Source organism: Sitodiplosis mosellana, unplaced genomic scaffold (assembly GCF_009176505.1).
Source record: "Sitodiplosis mosellana isolate CC-2019 unplaced genomic scaffold, AAFC_SMos_1.0 Smas_scaffold_27, whole genome shotgun sequence".
Classification (NCBI taxonomy): Eukaryota; Metazoa; Arthropoda; class Insecta; order Diptera; family Cecidomyiidae; genus Sitodiplosis; species Sitodiplosis mosellana.
The window spans coordinates 201,020-223,438 of NW_022595269.1; the positions used below are offsets into that span (position 1 = coordinate 201,020).

Genomic DNA, 22,419 nt, shown 5'->3' on the forward strand with positions numbered 1-22,419 from the left:
TTGAAGTTTTTCATGTTTTTCGGCTTTTTGATCATTTTCAATGCTTTTTCCCAGGATATATTCGTGAAGTCTCCTTAATCTTCTGCAAAAAAACGAAATTATTTCACAAATTTCGACCAAAACTGCAATTCCATTTCCAACCGATTCCTTTGAGTGTGTTCCAAAGTACATTAAAGTACACTATCAAACTGTCATCGTCGCAATCTCGTTCAATCTCGTTCGAGATTGTGAAAAAAGAAGAAGCCGACGGATGACATTTCAAAGTGTTTGCGTGTGGGGTGTAATGAAATTGACTCATAAACATCAGAATCTCGGCTCTAATCGCATTTATTCAGTTTAGTCATCAGAATTGTTCAGCAAAACGATATTTCCTGTGATTCGTAAGTTATTTTACCATATAAACCCAATAAATTCTTTAACATTGACTGTTCAACTAATGTCATTCATATAAAAATCGGTAGGAATTGGAGCAGATAGCGGAAAAAGGCGTGAACACAGTACCAAAAAAAAGAGTGATTCGTTCAACAGAGAGAAAGCGAAAATAGTGTGCTGATTGAAAATGTCGACAACATTGAAGCCGTATTTGACTGCCGTTCGTCATACACTGACGGCGGCAATGTGTTTGACGAATTTCTCATCGCAAGTGGTCGAGCGTCACAATAAGCCGGAGGTAGAGGTGCGAACCAGCGAAGAGTTGATTCTAACACCGGTCGTCATATCGCGCAATGAAAAGGAACGCGTCTTGATCGAGAGCAGTGTGAATTCGGTGCGAATTTCGATTGCCGTCAAACAGGCCGATGAAATTGAAAAGATTCTATGCCACAAATTCACGCGATTCATGATGATGCGCGCTGAAAATTTCATCATTCTTCGCCGTAAGCCCATCGAAGGCTATGACATTAGCTTTTTGATCACCAATTTTCACACCGAACAAATGTACAAGCATAAATTGGTCGACTTTGTGATTCATTTCATGGAGGAAATCGACAAAGAAATCAGCGAAATGAAATTGGCCGTCAATTCACGTGCTCGTATCTGTTCCGAAGAGTTTTTGAAACGTTTCTAAACAGACCAAAAAAAAAAAACGACGCATCAACAGGTCACAATTCGAAACAACAACAATTTATCATATTTCATAAACATGTTCACGGCTGATTACACGTCATAACTTTTCTCTTTTTTTTGATAACAAAAAAAAATCCGCATTTTTTTCCACCAAATTGTCATACGGTGATTCGGAACACAATGTTCAACAAAGAAAAATAAAACACAAATTTCGTCTAATTAATTGCCAGTAGATCGATAAGTTAATCCATTGCAAATTATTAGTTTAAGCATATTCTATCGAAATTGTATTGAAACGAAACTCAATTGTTTATACATTAAAAAATGAAGAAAAAAAAAACAAACAGTGGTTTGAATTGGACAATTTTTTTTTATAGCAGTAGTGAGAGAGTGCTTTCGGTTTGACAATATTTCTTACACAGGAGCCACGCTTGGGACAATAAAATAGAGCAGGAATTATGACAAAATTACACACAAAATTATTTGTTCTTATCTTGTTATTGAACATTTCAGTTGTAGTAGCCTTTCAATATCGCTTTGACAATATTAGTTCTGGCAAAAATGTCGCAACCGATATGGAATTGGCAAACGAAAGCGAATCGTTTACGTAGAATTCTTGAACAAAATGCTCTGGAATGTACTTTCGACGTTGGCCCGAGCTCGGCTTCAGATTGGGTTCCAGTTCGTACGATGACTGATATCAATGTTGTAAGTGTGCATAGAATTTGTAAGTCAAAAACGAAAAAAATAAAATAAAAGTGAGCTTAGCGTTTCGTCATAAAGCACCTCTTTTCTACCAATTTCAGTCAGCCGAATCACAATGGTCGTCGCCGACAAATATATCGGAGAGTTTGGTGAATTTCATAAATTACAGCGATTTTAAAGAGGAGATTGGCGAAATGTGCCGAGTGTCACAGGAGAGTTCAGATGCAATAAAAGCCGTTGTCATCCATGAAAATAAGCCAACGAACCGACTCACAGTGAACAGTCTGCGCGATGCATCAAATAGAGTTTATGAGCCCGATTTTGCTGCGTCTAATAATAGAAGTGCTACTGAATTCAGTAGCGACATTGATTCATACGCGAGTTTTGAGGTTGTCAATTGTATTCCAGCGCTGGAATTAGCCAAATCAAATATTGTCACTCTCATTGACGATCACATCGCATTGCTTCGAGATAAAGCCCAGTCGATACAAATGCAACACGATGAACGAATCAAACAAATGAAATTATTGAACGTGCGAAAAGCTGTTGAACGACGACACTATATTCAACGGATACGTGATGAATTCGCCACAACAATGAATCGTTTTAATCAATTACTTGATGACCTAGAAAAAATTTGATAAATTTTAAAAGAAAAACAATTTTTTTATTCATTCATTTGGTTTTATTGAGCAATTGGTTAAAAGTTCTTTATTAACTGAATCTACTTTCAAAATGTATTCCACATGGGACTGACTATGTAATGAAAATAATGATTCACTGCATCATTAGATGCACCTCGTTTTATCTCAATCAAACTGCAATTGGTTTGATTTTCGGCCCATTTTATCTCCAGATAAACTCATTCCTCAACATAAATGGTGACTTTCCTTGCATTGGTCAATTTCGATCGTTCTTTGTTCAATTTTTCAATGTTGAGACCATGTATGTCACTTTGCCGAAGACAAAACACAATAATTGTGTTTAATTTTGGGGAATATCGAATGAATGGTAGAATGTCATCAAAGATTGCATCTATGAATTGAATTAATTCAAGATTGACTAGTTTCTAACTCTTCATTCGATTCATCATCACATATTGTCAGCACAAAGTGTTTGAGTTTCGGATATTTTTGTAGAAGCCAGCTGTTATCAGTGCTGATAGACCTTTTAACCTGAGCATGAACACATAAATTCTTCAAATTTGTACAGTATTTTAGAAAATCGTCATAACATTCTTTGTCATCGTCGAGGAAATTAGGGTGTACTAATATCACCGTTTCTACTTGGCTCAAAATCGCTTTTATTCGTAATATCCAAGTATCGGTAAATACAATGTCCTTTAGCCAAATTTCGGTGAGCGTTTTGAATCGATCGGCTTCCATATACGAAATCATTTTTTTGTCCGAAATAGGGATAATTTTTTTTAGTGCTCCGCGCTCATAGAGATATTTATATTCAATATGAAATATGATGTTTTTTAGAAATGAACTCCATCCACAAAATTTGATTCCATCGCAGCTATATTCACAATTCTTTTGCACCTAGATGTCATTAATCTTCAATTTAAACCTAATTGCAGCGTAGGTCGTTTTAATGTAGTAACCGATGATATGTTGCATTCGCTTGCACGTTCAACCAAGTGACACCAATGCTCTCAGTGACAACCAGTCAAATAATTCTTCAAAATGATCAAATTTCAACTTGAAAATCTCCGCTTGCGATTGGTCATTTGCGATGACGTCAACTGATGCACTTTCTACGTTCATTTTGACCACAAAAATTGAAATACTACGTAATAACAACTAATGGCAAGTGAAAAGCCACGTATAGCAACAACCGTCCGATTGCTTCTTACTTATTCAACAATCAGTGATTAATGCATCACCCATATAATTTAAAAAAAAACTTGATTCTGATAGCTTCTTCACCCCCTAAATTCGGCGATATTGTCGGTTTGTATTGGTTCGTATTATTCTATTGGAAATTACTGGAAGTGATCGAGAAATGTCAAAATATCCCGTTGGAATGGGAATTTCGAATGAAACATGCTAGCATTCAATTTCAAAAATAAATTGAACTTTTCGAAAAGCAAACTCCGTCCTAAATAAAACGACCCCGTTGTTTTTTTTTTCATTGCCAATTATTAACTGTTTATTTTTATATTATTGTTTGTTCTTAGAATAAATTTTTCACCATTAAATTTCCGGCAGAAAAAAATGTACAGTTTTTTTGTTGATGTTTTTAAATGCGATTCGAATATCGAAATTGTTGAAATGTTTCGAATTGATTTCTTCTATTTTTGAAAAAAAAAAGTTATTTAATTTGAAAAAAAAAAAAAAATTTAGACGAAGATAAATTTGGGCAGCGATCAAAGGCTGATATTTCGTGTGCCACAGACTAAAAGATATAAAATGTGACGATCAATACTCACAATTTCAACAATATTCGATGTTGTTGGTCGTTTATCACATCGACAAAATCGCATTAATCAATTATCACGAGATTTTTTTTTCGTTAAAAAAAGAACATCATTTTCAAAGGCGAAAAATTCAAGTCGATTCAATCGAACCAATTTTACAATCACTCTTCTTATTTGCTAAACGTTAATATACAAAATAGATTAATCAATAAATTACACAATGGAAAAATACGCTAAATCGCTTGCACAGTTCCAGGGAGTGAGTGAGATTTGGTTTTATAAACAAACAAAAAAATATTTAAAAAAAGACGGAATTTTTTTCTCTCAGTAAAAACGATCTAATATTTGCTCTTGATTGAGCCGAAATGATGATCTATTCACTGACGCGGGCAGGTACGGGAGCGATTAGAATGTTTATCGCTGGAATAGTCGCATTAGAAGGTGTGAATATGTTGGCTTGGGTGGTGTGACCGCGATATTTCTCGATTTTGCTTTTCGTTGGCTATCCTCCAATTGACGCTTCATTTGCTCCTCCAACAATTCGTGCATGTCCACCTGAGGGGATTGAGAAGATTATTTTCGTTTAATTTTCAATGTGGGATATTTTATTTTATTTTCAATCAAAATGAAATTGATTAAATTCGGAAATCAAATTTAGTCGTTTACACACCTGCCACTGCTCCAATTGTTGCGACAGTTCGACTTTTTGATTAATGGCTTCGAGCAATTCGCTGTTCGCTTGCATGAGTTCGACACGAGTTTTTGCTAATTCAATTTCAGCCTTTGTTCGTCGTTGAATGGCCGAATCGCGATCGGCACGCGCCTGTGACACCACATCATCTTGAGCCAAACTGCTTTCCGATGCATCGGCTTGAGCACGATTTCGATCTTCTAAGGCACTTCGTAATTCGACTTCCATCACCGACACCTGTAAAATTGGAATCGGGAAAATGTGAATTAGTTTTTTTTTTTCAATGAAAAAGAATTTTATTTTCAAACCAAATTTATTTCGAACTTTTTCGAAACTGAACATTTTGTGTAAATTTCCACATATTTTTCTCAACTTCGAACAAAGTTCCAAATGATCAAAATTTTGGTATATATGTAACGATACTCACTTTACTTTCAAAATCTGAAATGGTTGTCTGTCGTCGGCGCAACTCTTCCTCCTGTTCTTGGTTCGTGGCTCGTGACTTGTCCAACATTGTTTTGAAGTGAACGACATCCATGCTCATGATCAAGTTGATGATGTCATCGGTCAATGCGGACAGCATACCTTGATGCAACTCTTCGGTTGAATCGTATTGATTTGTCGATGACTGATCCGCTGAACCCAAAAACAAATCGGAATGTAATCCCGAATCACCGTCATGGTTGCCTTTCAGCGTGAAATGGAGCATTTTCAGTTGATTATATACGGTGCGCGCTTCTTTCGCTATTGCATCAATCGTATTGAGTGATTTATTGCTATCGCCAATTCCTTGGTCTTCATCACATTCCATCTCATTCATCAATGATGAATGTCGTGGCGAATTTTGAATAGATCCCTGCAATTGCAGAGAGATTTTTAGATTTTTTCTCTTTTTAGTTGACTTTAATTTCAAAAGTTTCAATTTTTTCTCATTCGCAAACATTTTTTTTTTTTAAACTCGTGTCAAAGACTTAATATAAAACCTTAAAATACTCACTAATTTTTCATACAGCGCATTATTTTCCTCTTGCACACGGTCGAGGTGCTGTGTCGTTGACTGTAAAGAAGAAAACATTTTTGATCAGTTAAACATTTTTCAAAATTTTATAAAAAAAAATGGAATTAATTTTATTAATTTATTTTCGGCAAATTGAAATGAAATTTAAAATTATCCAAAATTTACCTGTAATTTCGATTCTTGTTCCCGCGCATGTCGTTCCAGTGTGTGTATCCGATCGAGAGCTTCTTCCAACGATGAGAATATCGTTTCTTTCTCGATGACAGTGGTCTGTAGCCGTTTTTCGAGTTCGTGTTTCGCTTTCGTGATGATATTTAATTCATCTTTAAGACTTTCCAAACCGTTGATGTGATTCTAAAGACGAACAAAATAAACTTAATTAAATGTCTGTCAACGCGATTAAACTCGTTCAAAACTAAAACTAAAACTAAAACGATTAAGACCATTATCGCTCTATTTCTGAGCATTGCTCCAATTTATCATTCAAAACTGTAAGTCTATTTCACTTTTTCTCGCAATTTCGACTAAAAAAAATCGTCTAATTAACGAGAAAATGCATCAAAAGTCGAAAACGATTTGGCTCAAGATTGATGGTATTACCTGTAAGGTTTGATGCTGAATGTTGTATTGACTTTTTAATTCTTGCAGTTTATTGCTGAGTTGGACTTCGAGTTGATTGGCTGCTTGGAGCTGTTGTGTGAGCCGGGCATTTTGTGATGCCAACTCGTCGACCAGTACATTTTTCTCGCGTTCATTGTGCCGCACCGATGACTCCTACGAAAAGCAAAGCGAAAAAAAAAATTAGAAACCATAGACAAACAAACGAAAAATTGATCATTTCATGCTCATCAAAAACGGTTGTGTACTGTCAAGAATAGTGAAACTGATTCAAGTCCGAACGAAAACAAAAAAAAATCGGTCTTTGTTGGGGCGAAAGTTATGAAAATGGTTGAAGGCACGTTGAAACTTTCGATTTACAATAGAATCAATGGACGACTTCTTTTTTTTTTGCTTCCAATGAAAACAAAAGTCGGAAGAAAAAAACTGGTAGCTGTCGATTGCGACGTGTGAGAGACGTTCGATTGTGCCGGCGGCTGCGTGTAAATCATAGATCGTTACACAAGCCGATACAGAGAGAGACAGAAAGAGAGAGAGAAAGAGAGAGAGAGAGAGAGAGAGAGAGAAAAGTGCACGATTTTCACACAAATCACAATTGGCCAAATATTTTGACAGTTTTTTTTTCGCTTCGTTCGTTTGGTTCGATGGCTTTTGAGTCTCACTTTCTTCTCGCCACCCGAAAAATATTATTGGAGTAGAAATAGCAGTGATTTATGTTCGTGGCGCAACAATTAGAGCCTGGAAAAGCAACGAAAAGCTTCCATAAATTACACCCAAACATGAAATTGCGACTTTAAGACACCGTTTGGTGTTCCAAACACCAATGAACAACATGTTCGATTGAAAACAAAACTTGAACGTTGTAAAACAATGACTTCGGCTCATGCTTTGATTTTATTCAAAATTGACGGTCTTTGAATCAATCGTTGAACGTTGTTTAAATAGGCTGTTTTGCTCTAAGATTGTTTTTGAAGCAAAAGTTGAATCGCTCTGTCTCCCTCTCTCTGTCTCTCTCTCTCTCTCACTCAAGCTAAAAACTCTCTCTCTCTCTCTCTCTCTCTCTCTCTCTCTCTCACTCACTCAAGCTAAAAACTCTCTCTCTCTCTCTCTCTTTCTCTCTCACTCAGGCTAAAAATGACGTTCTTTCAACCTAAAACCGTCTCTCACTCCAACCAAAAGACGACTTCATATCCAAAACTCTCTTGCTGCAACTTCGTTTTGTCTTCAATTTTGCACAATTTTCCCTTTAAATTACCTGTGACATTAGCTTTGATTTTAGATCACTGTAGTCGGATTCCAGTTCCTGTACACGTAAATCTCGTTCACTTTCCGCCTCTGACAGTTTTCGTCGTAAAATATGCTTCTCTTGTTCCAGACACTGCAAATAGAAAAACAGAAAACGATTACAATCGATGCAAAAGTGCAGCAATTTTTGGCTTTTGTTAAAATTTACTCATGAAATGCATGAAACGAATTCAAGATTGTTATCGACGATTTGCATCACCGAATTAGAAAAACAGGCGCTTGTCTTTGTCTAAAAAAAACGATTTTTATCTCGAAAAAATGACTTCATAGTATGTATACTGAGAAAATCGTATCGCAAATAGAGAAAAAATCAAGAGCCTCGGAAAAAATTGATTCGTATCGCAAAAAATGGTTTTATTCATTCAAAAGACGCGGGTTGTCTCGCAAAAAATGGTTCGTCTCAATGGAATGACTTGTGTGTGTGCGACACACGACACAAAAGGCAGTGAAACCGAAAGAATGGAGAAAAAAGAAAGCACACACAAACCAAAGATGTAATGAGCAGGAATAATAGTGATTTGCGATAGACGATCAGTTGCCGACAAAACAGCGTAACCAATACCCAGGCCTCTGTCTGCCGATCGGTGGCACATTCATTATTACTTTTGATAGAGACACACGGCACTGCAGAAAAATAATGCTCTACGCAATTCTTTGGATATTTTTCGGCTTCTTTTGTTCGATACACATCATTGTGATCGAGCTATGAATAGACGAATAACTAGTCCATAAATTATTTACGCTCATACACCCGACCAACCGCGAACAACAGAAATAATAACAACTCGACGGAAACTCAAAATACGCACACATTCCGAGAGAGAGAGAGATAATGCGCACGAACTTTTTTCACTTACTAATCACAAGTTTGGATTCGGAAGTGAGTTTTGTTACGTTTAAATTGGTATTTATGTTTTTAGGTGAGATTTTGAGGCGGATTTTCGGTTTTAACTAGACGATTCGGTGGAAGACAATGAAAGATGCGTTTAATTTGTAGAGATCGGAAGATACAATTTGGGGATTTGGAATTTTTGAAGGAATTTGATATTCGCAAGCGACACAATTTGAATTTTTATCTATTCATTTGTTGTTTTGATTAGTGAAACAGCCTGTTTCAAGCAGATCTCTAAAATCGAGCCTCCGGCTGAACAAAATTTATGAAGAATCTTCGTCGAAGAAAGATTCAATCTGAATCATTCGAATATATTCCAAGTCCAAATGAAAATAATAATATTTACAAGAATCAACCATTTAAATCGTCTGGATCCCATGGAGCACATCCCACACATCACCTCACTGTCTTAATTTTTTTTAAATAAAGCTGTTGCTGTTCCATGAATGAAGCAGAAAACAAAGAAGAAGAATGAAAACAATTTGTTTCAATTCGAAATTGGTTCTCCAAATGAAGATATATTCCATCGATGTTTATGGCGTTGGTATGACTAATTAAGAGCTTGAGCAACCGTTAGATTCGATGTAACCATCCGATCAATGTCGAAGCTACTTACTATCAACTCAATGAATTTGAGTTCGAAAGAAAGATATTTGCGTCGAGTCAATCCATTGAATCTATTTAGAAGATATTTCCATCGACTTAGAAAAAAAAACTATTCACTGTTTTAGATCGAAAGAAACATCGTTCAAAGCCATCGCTCCCACAACCAATCGAAATTTGAACACGCAAATCAGATTCAATTATTTCCAGGTCGTTTGATTTCATCTCTTCTGAAGCTGTAGAGAGCCGCTTTTTCTAATCTGCTTCTCTGATTCTTTTGTGTGATTTTGCACCTATTTCAATCGGTTTCACTTGCAAATTTGCTTCCGGAAGAAATGAAAGAGAGCGATAGGCTCCAGCCATGTTCATTCGAAATTGTGTATTCCGAAAGTAATGACTCATTGATCTAGAATCGAATTGAACTGTTCAATGTTGTATTCCAAATTTATGAACTGTTCAATCTGAGCACCAAATTTTGAGACTGAACATTCTTGTTGTAAAGAAGAAAATTTTGTTCTTGTACGAGATGAACGTTTGAGATATGGCTATCTGCTTTCGAAGATCTTCTGAGGTAAAAAGAATCTTTATTTGATTCCGCAAGGAACAAGGTGTTTTTCTTTATTCAAAGTTGACCTTTGAAGTTGAAGACAAAATCTCCTTTCAAGTTAAAATCTTTTTTACTTGTTTCAAAATGAAAACGTTATGCACGTAATGATTCTAATCTGACCAGCTCTCAGAGCATTTTTTATCGAATCGATCAATTGCCGTTAGAAGGTGCAAAATCATGTTCTATTTAGATTGAACATTGAAGTACAATCGTAAATCATAGATAATCAACGAAACCTGCCGGTAAACAATGGTCGAGTCTCATGGGATTCTAAATGACTATTCAAAATTGGAGTAGCTTTTGGATCGATAGTGCATTGGCCGCTCACAATCAAATCAATCGAAAATGCTATCGAATTGACATGTTTCACTGAATAACGGCAATCGACCCGAAGGTGCGTTCATGCTTAAATGGTCGATGGTAAAAACAACAGAGCGCGCTTTTATTTTCGGTAAAATGCTTTTTGCTCAACAATTAATTGCTGCTTTTGGTTAAAAAAAATTCATCATGAAAATTGTGAAATGGCTCATTTTGAATCAGCACTTTTTGTTTGAGCAAAGAACTTGCGTAGAACAATTACGCAATGCGATGGGCGAGTCTCACTATTATGTAACATTATAATATGCCGCCACATTTTTTTCTCTCTAATTGCTCTTTCTGTACTTATTACGAACGATTTGGGTTTTTTCGATTTGAAATCGTTTATCGATTGAATTGAACAAACAAATGAACACTGCGCGTTTTGGTGATTCGGATTATGACTCGAAGCCGTGTCGTGCAAAGGGTCATCGTTAGCGTTCACGGTCGCAAGCTGCCAGCTCACCACCAAATATCAAATCATCCGAAGCACAGTCATCAAAATCTCATTGTGAAGACCATAGTCACCGTACATCGTACATCAGACGAGTATGTAATGTCGGAGAAGCGAACGATAAATCGAATTGGAAAAATGAATTATCGGAATAACGATTCCCTTGATCAGAACAAATGAAATAAAGAGTGGGAATGACAGAAAAAAAAATGAAAGAAAAAATAGAGGCAAAAGCGAGAGAATGAGAGAAAAAAGGAAAAAAAAAGGCGAGAGAAAACCAACAGCAGCGAGAGAGGGAGAGAGACAAGACAAAAAATCGAAAAAAGAAGAAAAATAACAACCAAAACAGAAACAGAAACCATCACAAAAAAAATCTAAGTACCAAAGAACAATTCAATCGGCATTTACATAGAGAATGATATTAACCGTAGAAAATTGCGTGCAAACAGCAAATACCTTGACAAATGTCACCCCGCACGCACTATATTTCTTCGATTAAAATGAACTCATGGAATTTCAAGTTTTTTTTCCCTTCGACGAGACCTTTCATTTGCTTCGTTGTGGCGATGTGTCGCATTGTCGCGTTCACTTAACGGTGAAGGTGGTGTTTAAAAACCGAGTGAATGGAAAAAAGAGAGATAATGAGCCATTATGAAATTCCCTAGCTTGAACGTTGCAATTGGATTAAATTTATTGCATTAACAGCGGAAGCAAACTTGAAGAAAACGAGGGACGATTTGCAAGGTGTAATTGCATTTTCACTCATTATGATGTGACTTGAAAGCGGGCTAAATTTCTGCGTTTTTGCAGTTTTTACGCAACATTTTTGAATTAGGGCCTACATGGTTTAAGGTGGCTTTTTAAAGGGAGAAGGTACTTTCTAGAAAGGAAGGATCGGAAATGATTGGATAAGAAGCTGAAGGAAAAGAATTTCAATCCATAGACTTTAACGTGAATCAACTGACGTAATTAACTGACCGAATGCAAAAAAAGTTTTCAACGGTTAAAATTACGCATTTGCATTTCATTTCATTGTTTTTTTTCTTTCAATTTTTTTCTTATGTGCTTCGCCGTTTGTTCTATAATTTTCGCTTTCTCCACTTGTCCAAAGTCTTATCTTTCTCGACTTTGGTGTTGTTTTGGTCTTATTCCGTCTTTTTTCTTTTTACCATCCATTCTTATTGTCCACAAACTCAACATCTGTTACAATTCCGACCTAGCACAATCCAACATACATCACTAGACACATGTGAATGTGAATTTGAACAGAAACCATATCATTTATTCAAAAAACAAAATCACTTTCTCTTGTTCAATTTAAAACTCTCTTCAAAAATCGATAATTCGCCTTGAATTGTTCAATGTCTCAACCCCGAACAACAACATCGAATCAACCCAAACCTGTCCGCATATTGAACCTTGAACTCATTTTATTGTGATCCAATTGTTAACAATTTGTTATCGACTAACAAGAATGACTGAATTCCAATTGTTTTTCAAACTTTGACACATTTTCAACTAAAATATTCACTTGCATTGACGTAGTGCTCGTGCAAACGTCTTGTCAAAATTCTCTTTCGAACGTTTTTCTTTTAAACATTATTCTCTTCCTTTCAGTAAATTTTGTAACAAAATTTCAAATTGATGAAATATTTATATTTTTGCTATCAAATGTATTCAAATGTATTGACTTGTGACGCAGTCATGTTGCTGTGGTATCAATTAGGCGATGACATTATTCCGACGTTTGATCAATAAAAGCGTGTGTGCGACAAAAACACTTGCGTATTCATAAATAATATCAAACCATCAAATATTCACCGTAACGGCCGAATCGATATCGTGTCGCTCCGTTCGAATGGATGGAATTGTGTGGAGAGTTCCAAGAAATCGACGATTTTCATCGGAAAATTGCGATGAAATTAAACTTAGTAATTTTGTTGACTTTCAAAAACAAAATAATTTGTTTAGCTAAGCAAAATTAGCTTGTGTTACCTGAGGTAATTTATTTCCAATTAATATGAATTAAAAACAAACTCAGAAATTAAAAAAAAGAACGAAAAAGAGAAAAAAAACAACTTTTGCAATAACATCATCAACGCGAGCAAAACATTTTCCAGTTTTCAACAACAAATGGACAGCCGATGTTGTTTGCTTTTGCAGCGGGCCGCTCTCTTCGCCTGTCATCAGCGGCATGTGTTCTTTTGTAAAAACCACAGAACAATTCCGCTGAAAAGCAAATGACAATTGGCAGTAGCTGTTCGTCGTGTCAGCTTTACGGGGCATTTGATGATATTTACCTGAAATAAAAATGTGTCACTGTGTTTCATTGTTATGGGAATCGATATCACCATAGCAATGATTCCACGCGAACCACACACATCTAACACACTTATTGAGTAAATATTATTCGCTGAATGACTGGAACATATTTCTAGCTGTAGTAATTTTCCATTTTTATGCATTTTGTATATTGGTTTTTTCGCTTTTCTTCTTTTTTCAACATTTTTTGCCTTTATTCCATCTCCAACTCTACAATCTGAAATATGGATTTCATTTGGCAATCCCTTTACTTTTCAACAAAACTTTGGAAATGAAAAAAAAATGGTGATTCGAACCGGTAAAGACATTTTTTGGCTCCAAACTCGGCCCAATTCCGAGCTCGAAAAGAATTTTCCCTTGTTTTTTTTTTCTATTTTGCATGAATGAATGAATATTTTGATAAAGTGTCGCATGAATGATGAACTATTCGTTCATTCGAACGTCTGAATGAAACGTTGAAATTGAAAAGTCCAGAAATTATGCGTCTATTGAGGTAGTACCTGAAGAGTGATATTTTTACTATGGCTCCTCAAAATTGTATTTATTTAGCGTTGGCCCTAATGTTATCAAATTGTGTATAATGATGTACTGTGGCTATTTTTCACGCGATCACGTACTTTCTTCGAAGAGATATGAAAAAGTGTAATAAAAGATGTTCGTGCGTCATGGCAGTGCATTGGCATTTCTGCTACTATAAATAGACTGTAGAAATGGAAACATTTCGAAATATGAGTGTCAGTGGTGGTCATTGAAAGCGGAAAACTATGTTTCTAAATTAATATGGCGCTCCAGTAAGATACGGAAAGTAATAAATCATCACATGAAAATTGAAAACAAATGACACCACAGATATCGATTTCAACGATTGATACTCGAGATTTAGGTAGTCATTTATTACATGTGATTGATATTTAAAGATTAAACGCGTTTTAACCGATAATTTAATTGGATTTGATGAGTCCAATCTGATTTTGAGTCATTGAAGCTCATATGGGAAATTATACGTATGGAAGTTCTGAGTTTCCCATGAGTTTTCCTGAAATGATGGTAATGATTTTTTTTAACGCATGGAATTTGTGCTTATTACGCAAAGATGTATTTCATGAAGAAAGGTAATTTTTTGTGGTTGAACTCAAGTTTTATCTTTCAAATTTTGATTCATCAATTTTTGGCAAAGATTTTTCATTAATCTCAAAAACAGTTGAAATTTCATTGAAATTGACTAAATTTTCTTGAATTCTAACCAAATTTCGTTTTATCAACACAATTTTGACAATATTTTCTTCGTCAAAAGTTTTTTTTTTACTCAAAACAACGACTTTTTCCCAAAAAAAAACCCATACCTCTTATATCAAACTGAATTTTGTTTGTAACGTTTGTTTTGCGCTGGCAATCAAAAAACTCCCAATATACGAGATATGAAAAAACCCTTCTATTACTTTCTCGAGTCACTGAACCTAGCCTCCATTTGCCACTCCAGCAATGTTTTTTTCCCTCATAAACTGCGCAATTAGCAATTGGCGATGTGTTTCAAATGTTGAGCATTTGCATGGAAAATGATCTCTAGTCGAGAATTCAACACGTCAATTAGTGAAAGCGAGGCGGGCCCATCGCACGTAATTGACTAACGTTGTAGTTCAAATTAACAGCGGAACATAATACCTATCTTGAGTATAACCTTCAGTTTTGAAACTCTATGATAATTGACCCAAAATTATTTTAAAAAATTCAAAAATGTTCAATGAAAAATGAAAAACTACTTTCTCCCTTGGTGGAACCACTGAATTTCAATGTCGACGCAGCCTTTCTGGAAATCCGTTAGATTTCAATAAACTATGAATTAATGAAGTGTTGTAGAACCGAAACTAAAGCCCATTCATTTGAAGCGGAACCTAATTATTCAGCGAAAATTCTTCGTTGCTCATTTTTCATAAGTTCACGGCCAAATTGTGGATTAAATCGAGAGAAACGCCAAAAACTAAAGCACAAACAAAAATTTTTCGTTGAACCAAATATCTTTAAAGACCTCGTTCAAATTAAAAGTCTTAATTCGGTTGCCCACTTTTTTTGTTTTAGGCAAATTCAGATTTTGTTGATTTTTCTTCACTTTTTCTGTTTTTTTTTCATTCCGGAGTCTTCTTTATCTAAGTTTTCGTATTTACTTCAAGTTAAGGCTTTGTTTTGTTTCAATTTTCGTCCGTTTTTTTCTTTTTACTATTCAAATGGATGGAATCGAACACCTGAGTGCACGCTTCAAAACCATCGACTGGCACTTTAAAACTATCTCAAAATTGCCATGATCGTAGCTGATCGTAGCGTTTCGATGCGGAACAAATTGTCAGTCAGAAAATGCAAACCATTAATTAATTACGGTGAGCTCTTAATAAATGTAAAAGCCAATTTTGATGTAAAGGCAACGGTATGATCGGATGTACGGCTGCGGGACGTATAAATGTTGAGGTTTCATCATGTGTGTGCATTTGACCAAATCAGCAGCTGTTCTCAAGAGGTGTAATTGTTATTCTTTGTGATAAATTTATGCATGCTTCCGCTATTCGGTATGATTTCAACGTATGAAACGTCGATCAATAAGCGTCTTGTACAAGAGAGTCATTCAAAATGCATTGTTCTTTCTTTTACTTTGTTTCCTTCGTTTGAATGTAGTCATGAGTTGGCGATGTGGGTGAGAACAATAAAAAAAAAAAAAAAAAACGTTTTTATTTGCATTGAGACGGAAGAAGAAGGAAAAAAACAGCAAAAAACTCTTTTCAAACCGAAGAAAAACCCGTCGAGTTCAATTATTCCATCTCAATTGCATCGAATTTTCTCTTGGTTGGGTGCCAAAACCAGCAATTAGAATACAAAAGCAAATTCTCATAGCAGAAAAAAATGAAAGCGTGCGAGATGCAATTGTTTTGTCACACTGGCACATAAACTCGATGGAAGCGTGATTTTCACAACTGATTTCTTCTTCAATTCAATTGTCAAGTTTGTGGTTTTGCGAAACGGAATTGAATGATGATTCAATTTGTATGCAAGATAAAAGATGAAGCGAAAAACGAACAACGATGCGGTGAAAAATGAGAGAAACAAATTTCAATACCAGATAAAAAAGTTGTGGGTCTGTGACACGAAACCGCATGCGATGACAACATTCGTCGTGTTTTCTGTTTGTGTGTCGCATTTTATGGGCATTGATCACGCCGTTTGGGTAACCGTGACATCAGACTGCATCCGAATGACTCAGTTTTTATCTGTGGTCTCGCAGCACGAACATCGTCACCCAAACCGGTTTCGGTGATGAGAAAATCGTGCTGTCCTTTCCATTCGAAACCGTTCACAGAGACGGAAATGGATAGACTTAATTGCCAATGCACAAATTCGACACTTTAAACGCAACAAACTTTCGTGCAGTTGAAACGCACAAACCTATTTCATTTCCAGCATCATGGCCAAGCAAATTTTAGTCTCTGTGTAACAAAAAAAGAGCATGCAATGACTCATTCAATCGCCGATTTTCTCCGCACACTCAAATGTTTGCATTATTGCACAATTTTATCCAGATTTGGTCGCGAAATGCTGACGTCGTGCACTGAATAACATCGTGAATTAGTTCCTTGTTCTCGCTCGCAATTGCTAAGATTGCTTTGAATGCAAGACAATGAACCGACGTTGCATGGCAATTTGGCTCGATCGGGTTTTTGATCTTTTCAACGAGAATGCGCGCATTTCGAATGGTTTTTATCTGATTTTGCCCGATTTTTGTTTTCTACTCTGCTTTTGAACTTTTTTTTAGTAGATTTTTGTTCCACTTTTTTCTACTTTTTTCGTTACCATTTCTTGTACTTTGTCGACTTTTTTATGTTTTTTTTTTCTTCATTTTTCGTCTTTTTCTTAAATATTTCAGTTCTAGTTACTTGTTTATTCCAATTTTGATCGATTTCAACCTCTTCATTCAGATTTATTTAATTACTTTCCATCCGAAGCAAAAACATGCACAAAAATGCATTGTTTTTTACCTTCCTTTCTTCCTGTCTCTCTCTCTCTCCCATTGGGCGAGTTTTCCACTGAAACACTCTTCCAACGTACAAAAGAAACGATGCAATCTTCTTGTGGTGTAGAATCCACTTAATCACGCAAAATTGACATTGAAAACAGTGGCGATTACCCAATGATCGATCTCAATTTTGTTGTTAAACAACAGCAATATTGATGCTGAGTATTAAACAATCAGTTTCTGTTGTATATACAGTGGCAGCAGTGCTTCAAAAAACAGTGGCTATTGTTTGGATTCTTTGTGGTTTCCGTCGTCGTCTCACCGACTGAACACTTTACATACAGAAAAATATAAACCATCAACATACGTGATGGGTCTTTGTTAGAAATTCGCTGATGTAACCGGATGCATATATCAAACACAAGACAGATTTGATCGAATTAACAATAACATCAACACACAATGAAACAAAACACACTGAAACTGTTCTAATCGATGATTTTTAGGTGAATCAAGCGATGGAAAACCGTTCTCGTGAGGAAGGCATAAGAATGAAGGCAATTTGCAATTATAAAAAATGCATTAGATTTTTTTCAATGCGATGCCTCGGCCATTCTAATGACCTTATGAAGACATCGGACACAAAGACATCGAACACGAAGACATGAAACAAAAAGACATCGAACAGTTGAAATTAATAACTTCCTACGACAACGCTACTATTACACAAGTGTGGCACACTTGAGGTTGACTCAAGAGAACTGAAACTTCAATCCAAATTACTAACTAATTTCTCGTGAAGAAAATTTGAAATTTTTTCAAGAATGTTCCTCTCTCTGCCTATTAAATCTTAAAATGATGGCTTATGAGCTCTACATTCAACAGAAAGAATCAACTTGGATTTCAAGTCTTGGAATTCTGATCTCGCGCCAATTCTAATTGTTTCCACTGAATTTGCGTTGTTAGCAATGAATGTTGTTCAGTTCACTTAAAGCAAACTTGGGTTATTGTGAGTTGAATTGAGGTAAAATGACAAACGATTAAACTAATTGCCATTTGTGCAGAAACATTTAGTTTGCCAAGACTTTATTTGTGCGTTGTTTACTTTAGTTCATGCCAAATGTCGTTGACTTTTTCTAATTCTTTAGCAAATTGAGCCTGTAAATGGCCAATTCTGAGCCGACGTTGGCGGTTGATCTTTTTGACTCATTTGATTTGGCATCAAGACAAATTGACGAACAATGGTCAGGGAAAAAAATGTGGAATGTGGTTTCAAATGTTTTTGTCTTGTTTTGTAAGTCTTTTGTTCTTTGAAATAAATGAATTCTTCTGGTGAAGAATCTTAGTTCGCATGATATCAATCTCTTTCTATTCGATGAAGTGCATTTTTCTCTATATTTTCTTCTTTTTGAAGATTTCAATCAATTTTTACATAAGAATATTGAACAAAATTTTGGAAAAACGATTTTGAGCAAAATATTCAAAACAAATTGAATGATATCGAAGACAAATGAAATCTCTTTAAAAAGAATCGAGTCAAAAATTGTGACTCAAAATTAATCAAACGAAGGGAAATCAACAAATTGTGGAAATTTAGAAGTCAAATAGTAACAAGAAGAAGAGTTAAAATAGACGGAAATGTGAAGAAAAAAGAATCAAATAAATCAATGAGAAAAGAAAGAAAGAAAATAAGCAAAGAAAGAAGCCAAAGAACCAAAACGAGAAGAAAAACTCTTTGAACTGTTCTAAAGAAATCGATTTGAATAGGCTTAAACTGGGTGCCGAGAACGATCCCAATGCGGATGTTCTATTGTAAACAAAATTCAGCATATTTCACCGCATTCCGCGTCCAAATGACTACCAGCGGTGAACTCCACTATTATGTGAGATACAAGGTTAGATTGGCTCAGCGCAGAATTCCACAATTGATGCACTCAATCATTTGTATCAAAGACCGAAGAACATGCTGTGCCTTGAATACCACAGACAGCATAAGCCAACTACAAATTCAACGTTTGAATTTCAAATATAAAAGAATTGAATTGTTCGAATCGTGATGTTTCCCATTGTGAACTCTAGAGCTCTTTCGCGATGAGAAAGCCATCAAACTACTTTTAAAGGGTCATTCGATGCGGCAAATTCATTCGACGGATCAATTGATTGTCCAATATTTTTACCAAGATCGATTCATTTGGTTCCCAAGCCAAAAATAGTGTATTGAATGAACGCTGTTCATTAATTAAATCGAGAATAAATTCATCGAAATTGAATCCATCGAAATGCAAATTCGATTCATTCGAAAATGAAATGTATCAGCCGCTGTGTCATAAATCAGTTGGCATATATCATTATCAATATCAAATAAACCCAATCATTTTGTTCGTTTACGTCAATTCGAGAATGAATTTCTTTGTTTGCCGCTTGTCGTTGTTGGTTGATTGCTGTTCAAGTCTGAATTAGTTTCTATTTGTTTTGGTTCGAGAATCGAATTTTCTGTCGTCATTTTGAGAACTAATAACACGACTGTTATTATTATTGTTATCAATTGTTTAATAACAAACCGTTGTTTTTGGGTATTAATTAAAAGTTCCAAAAATGGTGCGTACAGGCGACGCCGTTGAGTGTGACGCGATGCTATATAATGCACAGCTGTGCGCGTACGAGTTCTTAATCGATTTGTCGACCCATTGAATACCAAATTGGAATTGTTATGAGCGCAATTCCATTTGGTGCACTTTATTTTATTGGTCTAATAAGCAAATAATGCAATGTGGCCCGATTAAACGCTGCAGTTGGTTATTATGCGGCCATAAATCAATAATTCTGTCAGTTTAGATCATATTTCGTATCGGAGTTGCGTATAGCAACCAGCATTAGATCACAACTAGCCTTTTTCGGTCGGCATGTGTGGGAGGTTGAGCGTGGCATTTTAGACATTGAATAATGGTGTTTGACGAAGATTAGCTTGATTAGTTTTTGTATTTAAAGACACTAAGATGCAGAAAAAGTGACAAGATTTACTCATTTGGTGGCGTTTAAGACTAGATTTTGAAAGACGCCAACTCATGTTTGACGTTAAAATGTCAGCATTTGAAGTTTGGAAGTCAAGCACGGATAGTCTTACGGTTTTTATCACTTGAAACTTTGAAATTTCATCATTTTTCACAAAAATTCAGGGTTTTTTGGTACATTTAGAAGATTTTACTGAAATATTAGGATTTGTTTGGTAAAATTCAAAAAAAAATCGATGGAAATCGATAATTTCTGGTTTAATTTCCATCATTTCTCATTTTTCTTCATTACTTTTGTCCAAGTTTTGGGCAATATTTGAAGAAAAAATGGCAAATTTTCGAGAGACCCCATGAAAAATGAGAATGTAACCGTCAGAAATCTAGTTAAAACCAGTAAAATTGAGCAAAAACTGCAAAAATGTGTCACTTCAACCAAGAAAACCGGAAGAAATTTAACAATTTTTCATAAAATCTCAGTGAAATATGCAAATTAATTGAGCAAAATCGTGTTTCATTCATCTTTTCACTGTATTCACCTTGAATTTACTTTTTCACTGACTTTTTAACTTATTCCAATCGAGTATTTGCCATGTTTTCAGTACGAAAAAATGAATTCTTTCAATTAAAATCGAAAAATGACTATGCAACTGGGGTAAATTTCCATAATCTCGTTGTGGAATATGCAAGAAAAGAAATTAATCAGTGTGTCGTTGTGAATCGTAGCTCATGATTTGTGTATAGATCACAAAAAGTGGCACCTAAAATTTAGGCTTCTAGCGCTTTGCGCTAGATTTTTCATGTCATAAAACGAGTCACGGCTAATCATTTCAACACCGAAATTGCTGGTTCTAAGACAAGAACAAGTTCAAAATGCAAAAATATTCTCTCTCTCTTTTTCCGTACATGTGTGTTCACAATTCGCATCGGAATCCAGCTCTGAATAGTGTCGAGAAAATGTTGCCAAAATAATAAAAAGTTGCACTCGATGAAGGAAAAAACAAAAGGTAAAAATTACAATGAGACCATTAAATTGAGTCGAAAACAGACACACACACAAACACTTGATTCACTGCTGATTCGTTCGATAGAAAACAATGAGGAGACGAAAATGTGTAAGTTACACGAGGTGTTTTGCAAAGAAAACATCACTCTTTTCGCTGTACACGGCTTTGTGTGCATGAAACCAGCTTCGTATGGCCCATACGGTATGGGAAAGAGAAACACTGAGAGAAATGACAAAGAGAGAAGTGAAACAGCTGGTAATCGTGTCAGTAAACATGAGTCAGTGCCGTGCGGGTGCGATCGAATCCACTGTTGCGCACAGCCCATGAATGGCACAGCAAAACAAACAAAATTTTGCTCATTGAAACGAAAAACGCACAACGAAAGTAGGAGAGAAGATTAGATAAAAATCACGAAGCGCGCTCACACAAATCATAAGCAAACACCTTCCGATAAGAAACCGTTCGATTTTCGAAATTAATTCAACGCAGCTGATAAAAGCGAATTGTTGTATCGCATGCACTGCAATAGCAATTATAACGACATTGAAGGAATAAATGGTTTATGGGCGAATTTTTTTTTACGAATTTCTAGACCGACTCAACTATTTGGTGTGAAGGCCGACTTTTTTGACAGGTGTAATGGAGAATTTTTCTAGGAGGCACAACATCAATACCATCAGTATTTCGTTGGCTTGTAATGAATCGGGCTTTGACTCTTTCAATGGCTTTGGAACTTAATTAGATTTTGCCAGTTTATTTACACTCGAAGTACTGATTATTTGCGCTATTTTTAGAGCCATCTCGTAACTCTTGTTACTCAATTGGAACAAAACAGCGATAAAACATTCAAGTTTCACATTAATTCAAGCAGGAAATACTCTGGTGAAAGTGAAAACACTGACATTCTTCCGATGAAAGTCGATCTTCTTGAGGTGAGAAATTCCATTTTAAAATGCAACATTTGCATTTTTAGAGAGAAACACGTTTTCCACTTCGTCTTTTTGCGCACAAATCTGACGGTGTTTCACTCATTCCGAGCATCGACTCATTCTTCGATGATCTTTCAGTAGAAAAGTTCGATTTTTTCAATGAAAAATTCAATTTTCTTTAAAAAAAAATACAATTTTCAAGTAAAAATTGAATATTTTGAACGAAAATCAGAGTTTTTGAATGAAATATTCCATTATTTGTACGGAAATAAAAGTTTTCTTGAATCGCAACAGCAATTTTGTCGTTCAGAACCTCAAATTCTGACGTAAAAATCTTGATTTCCGTAAAAAAATCTTTGATTTTCGACAAAAAATATACACGTTTGTATGAAATGTTCTAAAATGTTCAATTTTTAATG

General features: G+C 35.5%; 3 protein-coding genes across 6 annotated transcripts in view; 2 read left to right on the forward strand and 1 right to left on the reverse strand.

Moving 5' to 3' along the window:
* Window positions 1–239: 239 nt before the first annotated feature.
* Window positions 240–1,421, forward strand: LOC129568948 (actin-related protein 2/3 complex subunit 4). The gene is made up of 2 exons (XM_055447292.1): window positions 240–380; window positions 462–1,421. The coding sequence occupies exon 2, from the start codon at window positions 560–562 to the stop codon at window positions 1,064–1,066; it is 507 nt and encodes a 168-aa protein (XP_055303267.1). The 5' UTR covers window positions 240–380; window positions 462–559; the 3' UTR covers window positions 1,067–1,421.
* Window positions 1,422–1,526: 105 nt separating this feature from the next.
* Window positions 1,527–2,452, forward strand: LOC129568947 (uncharacterized). Its single transcript, XM_055447291.1, has 2 exons — window positions 1,527–1,773; window positions 1,872–2,452. Exons 1-2 carry the CDS (start codon window positions 1,627–1,629, stop codon window positions 2,409–2,411), a joined length of 687 nt encoding a protein of 228 aa, XP_055303266.1. The 5' UTR covers window positions 1,527–1,626; the 3' UTR covers window positions 2,412–2,452.
* A 1,442-nt stretch (window positions 2,453–3,894) lies between these two features.
* LOC129568945 (bicaudal D-related protein homolog) overlaps window positions 3,895–22,419 on the reverse strand; it is a 55,680-nt gene continuing 37,155 nt past the window's right edge. For all 4 annotated transcript variants that reach the window (XM_055447289.1, XM_055447287.1, XM_055447290.1 and 1 more), the window contains 7 exons: window positions 7,775–7,897; window positions 6,502–6,675; window positions 6,067–6,255; window positions 5,881–5,940; window positions 5,311–5,739; window positions 4,863–5,120; window positions 3,895–4,747 (listed from right to left, as the gene is read on the reverse strand). In XM_055447289.1, the coding sequence (XP_055303264.1) occupies window positions 4,607–4,747; window positions 4,863–5,120; window positions 5,311–5,739; window positions 5,881–5,940; window positions 6,067–6,255; window positions 6,502–6,675; window positions 7,775–7,897 (1,374 nt within the window). In that variant the 3' untranslated portion in view covers window positions 3,895–4,606. The remainder of the gene's footprint in view (window positions 4,748–4,862; window positions 5,121–5,310; window positions 5,740–5,880; window positions 5,941–6,066; window positions 6,256–6,501; window positions 6,676–7,774; window positions 7,898–22,419) is intronic.

What these genes read in the sequence shown, in the direction of transcription:
- LOC129568948 (XM_055447292.1), top strand. Translation starts at nt 560, where the DNA reads ATGTCGACAACATTGAAGCCGTATTTGACTGCCGTTCGTCATACACTG.
- LOC129568947 (XM_055447291.1), top strand. Translation starts at nt 1,627, where the DNA reads ATGTCGCAACCGATATGGAATTGGCAAACGAAAGCGAATCGTTTACGT. An exon ending in CGATGACTGATATCAATGTT is followed by an intron (nt 1,774 to 1,871) that starts GTAAGTGTGCAT and finishes TACCAATTTCAG; the next exon opens with TCAGCCGAATCACAATGGTC.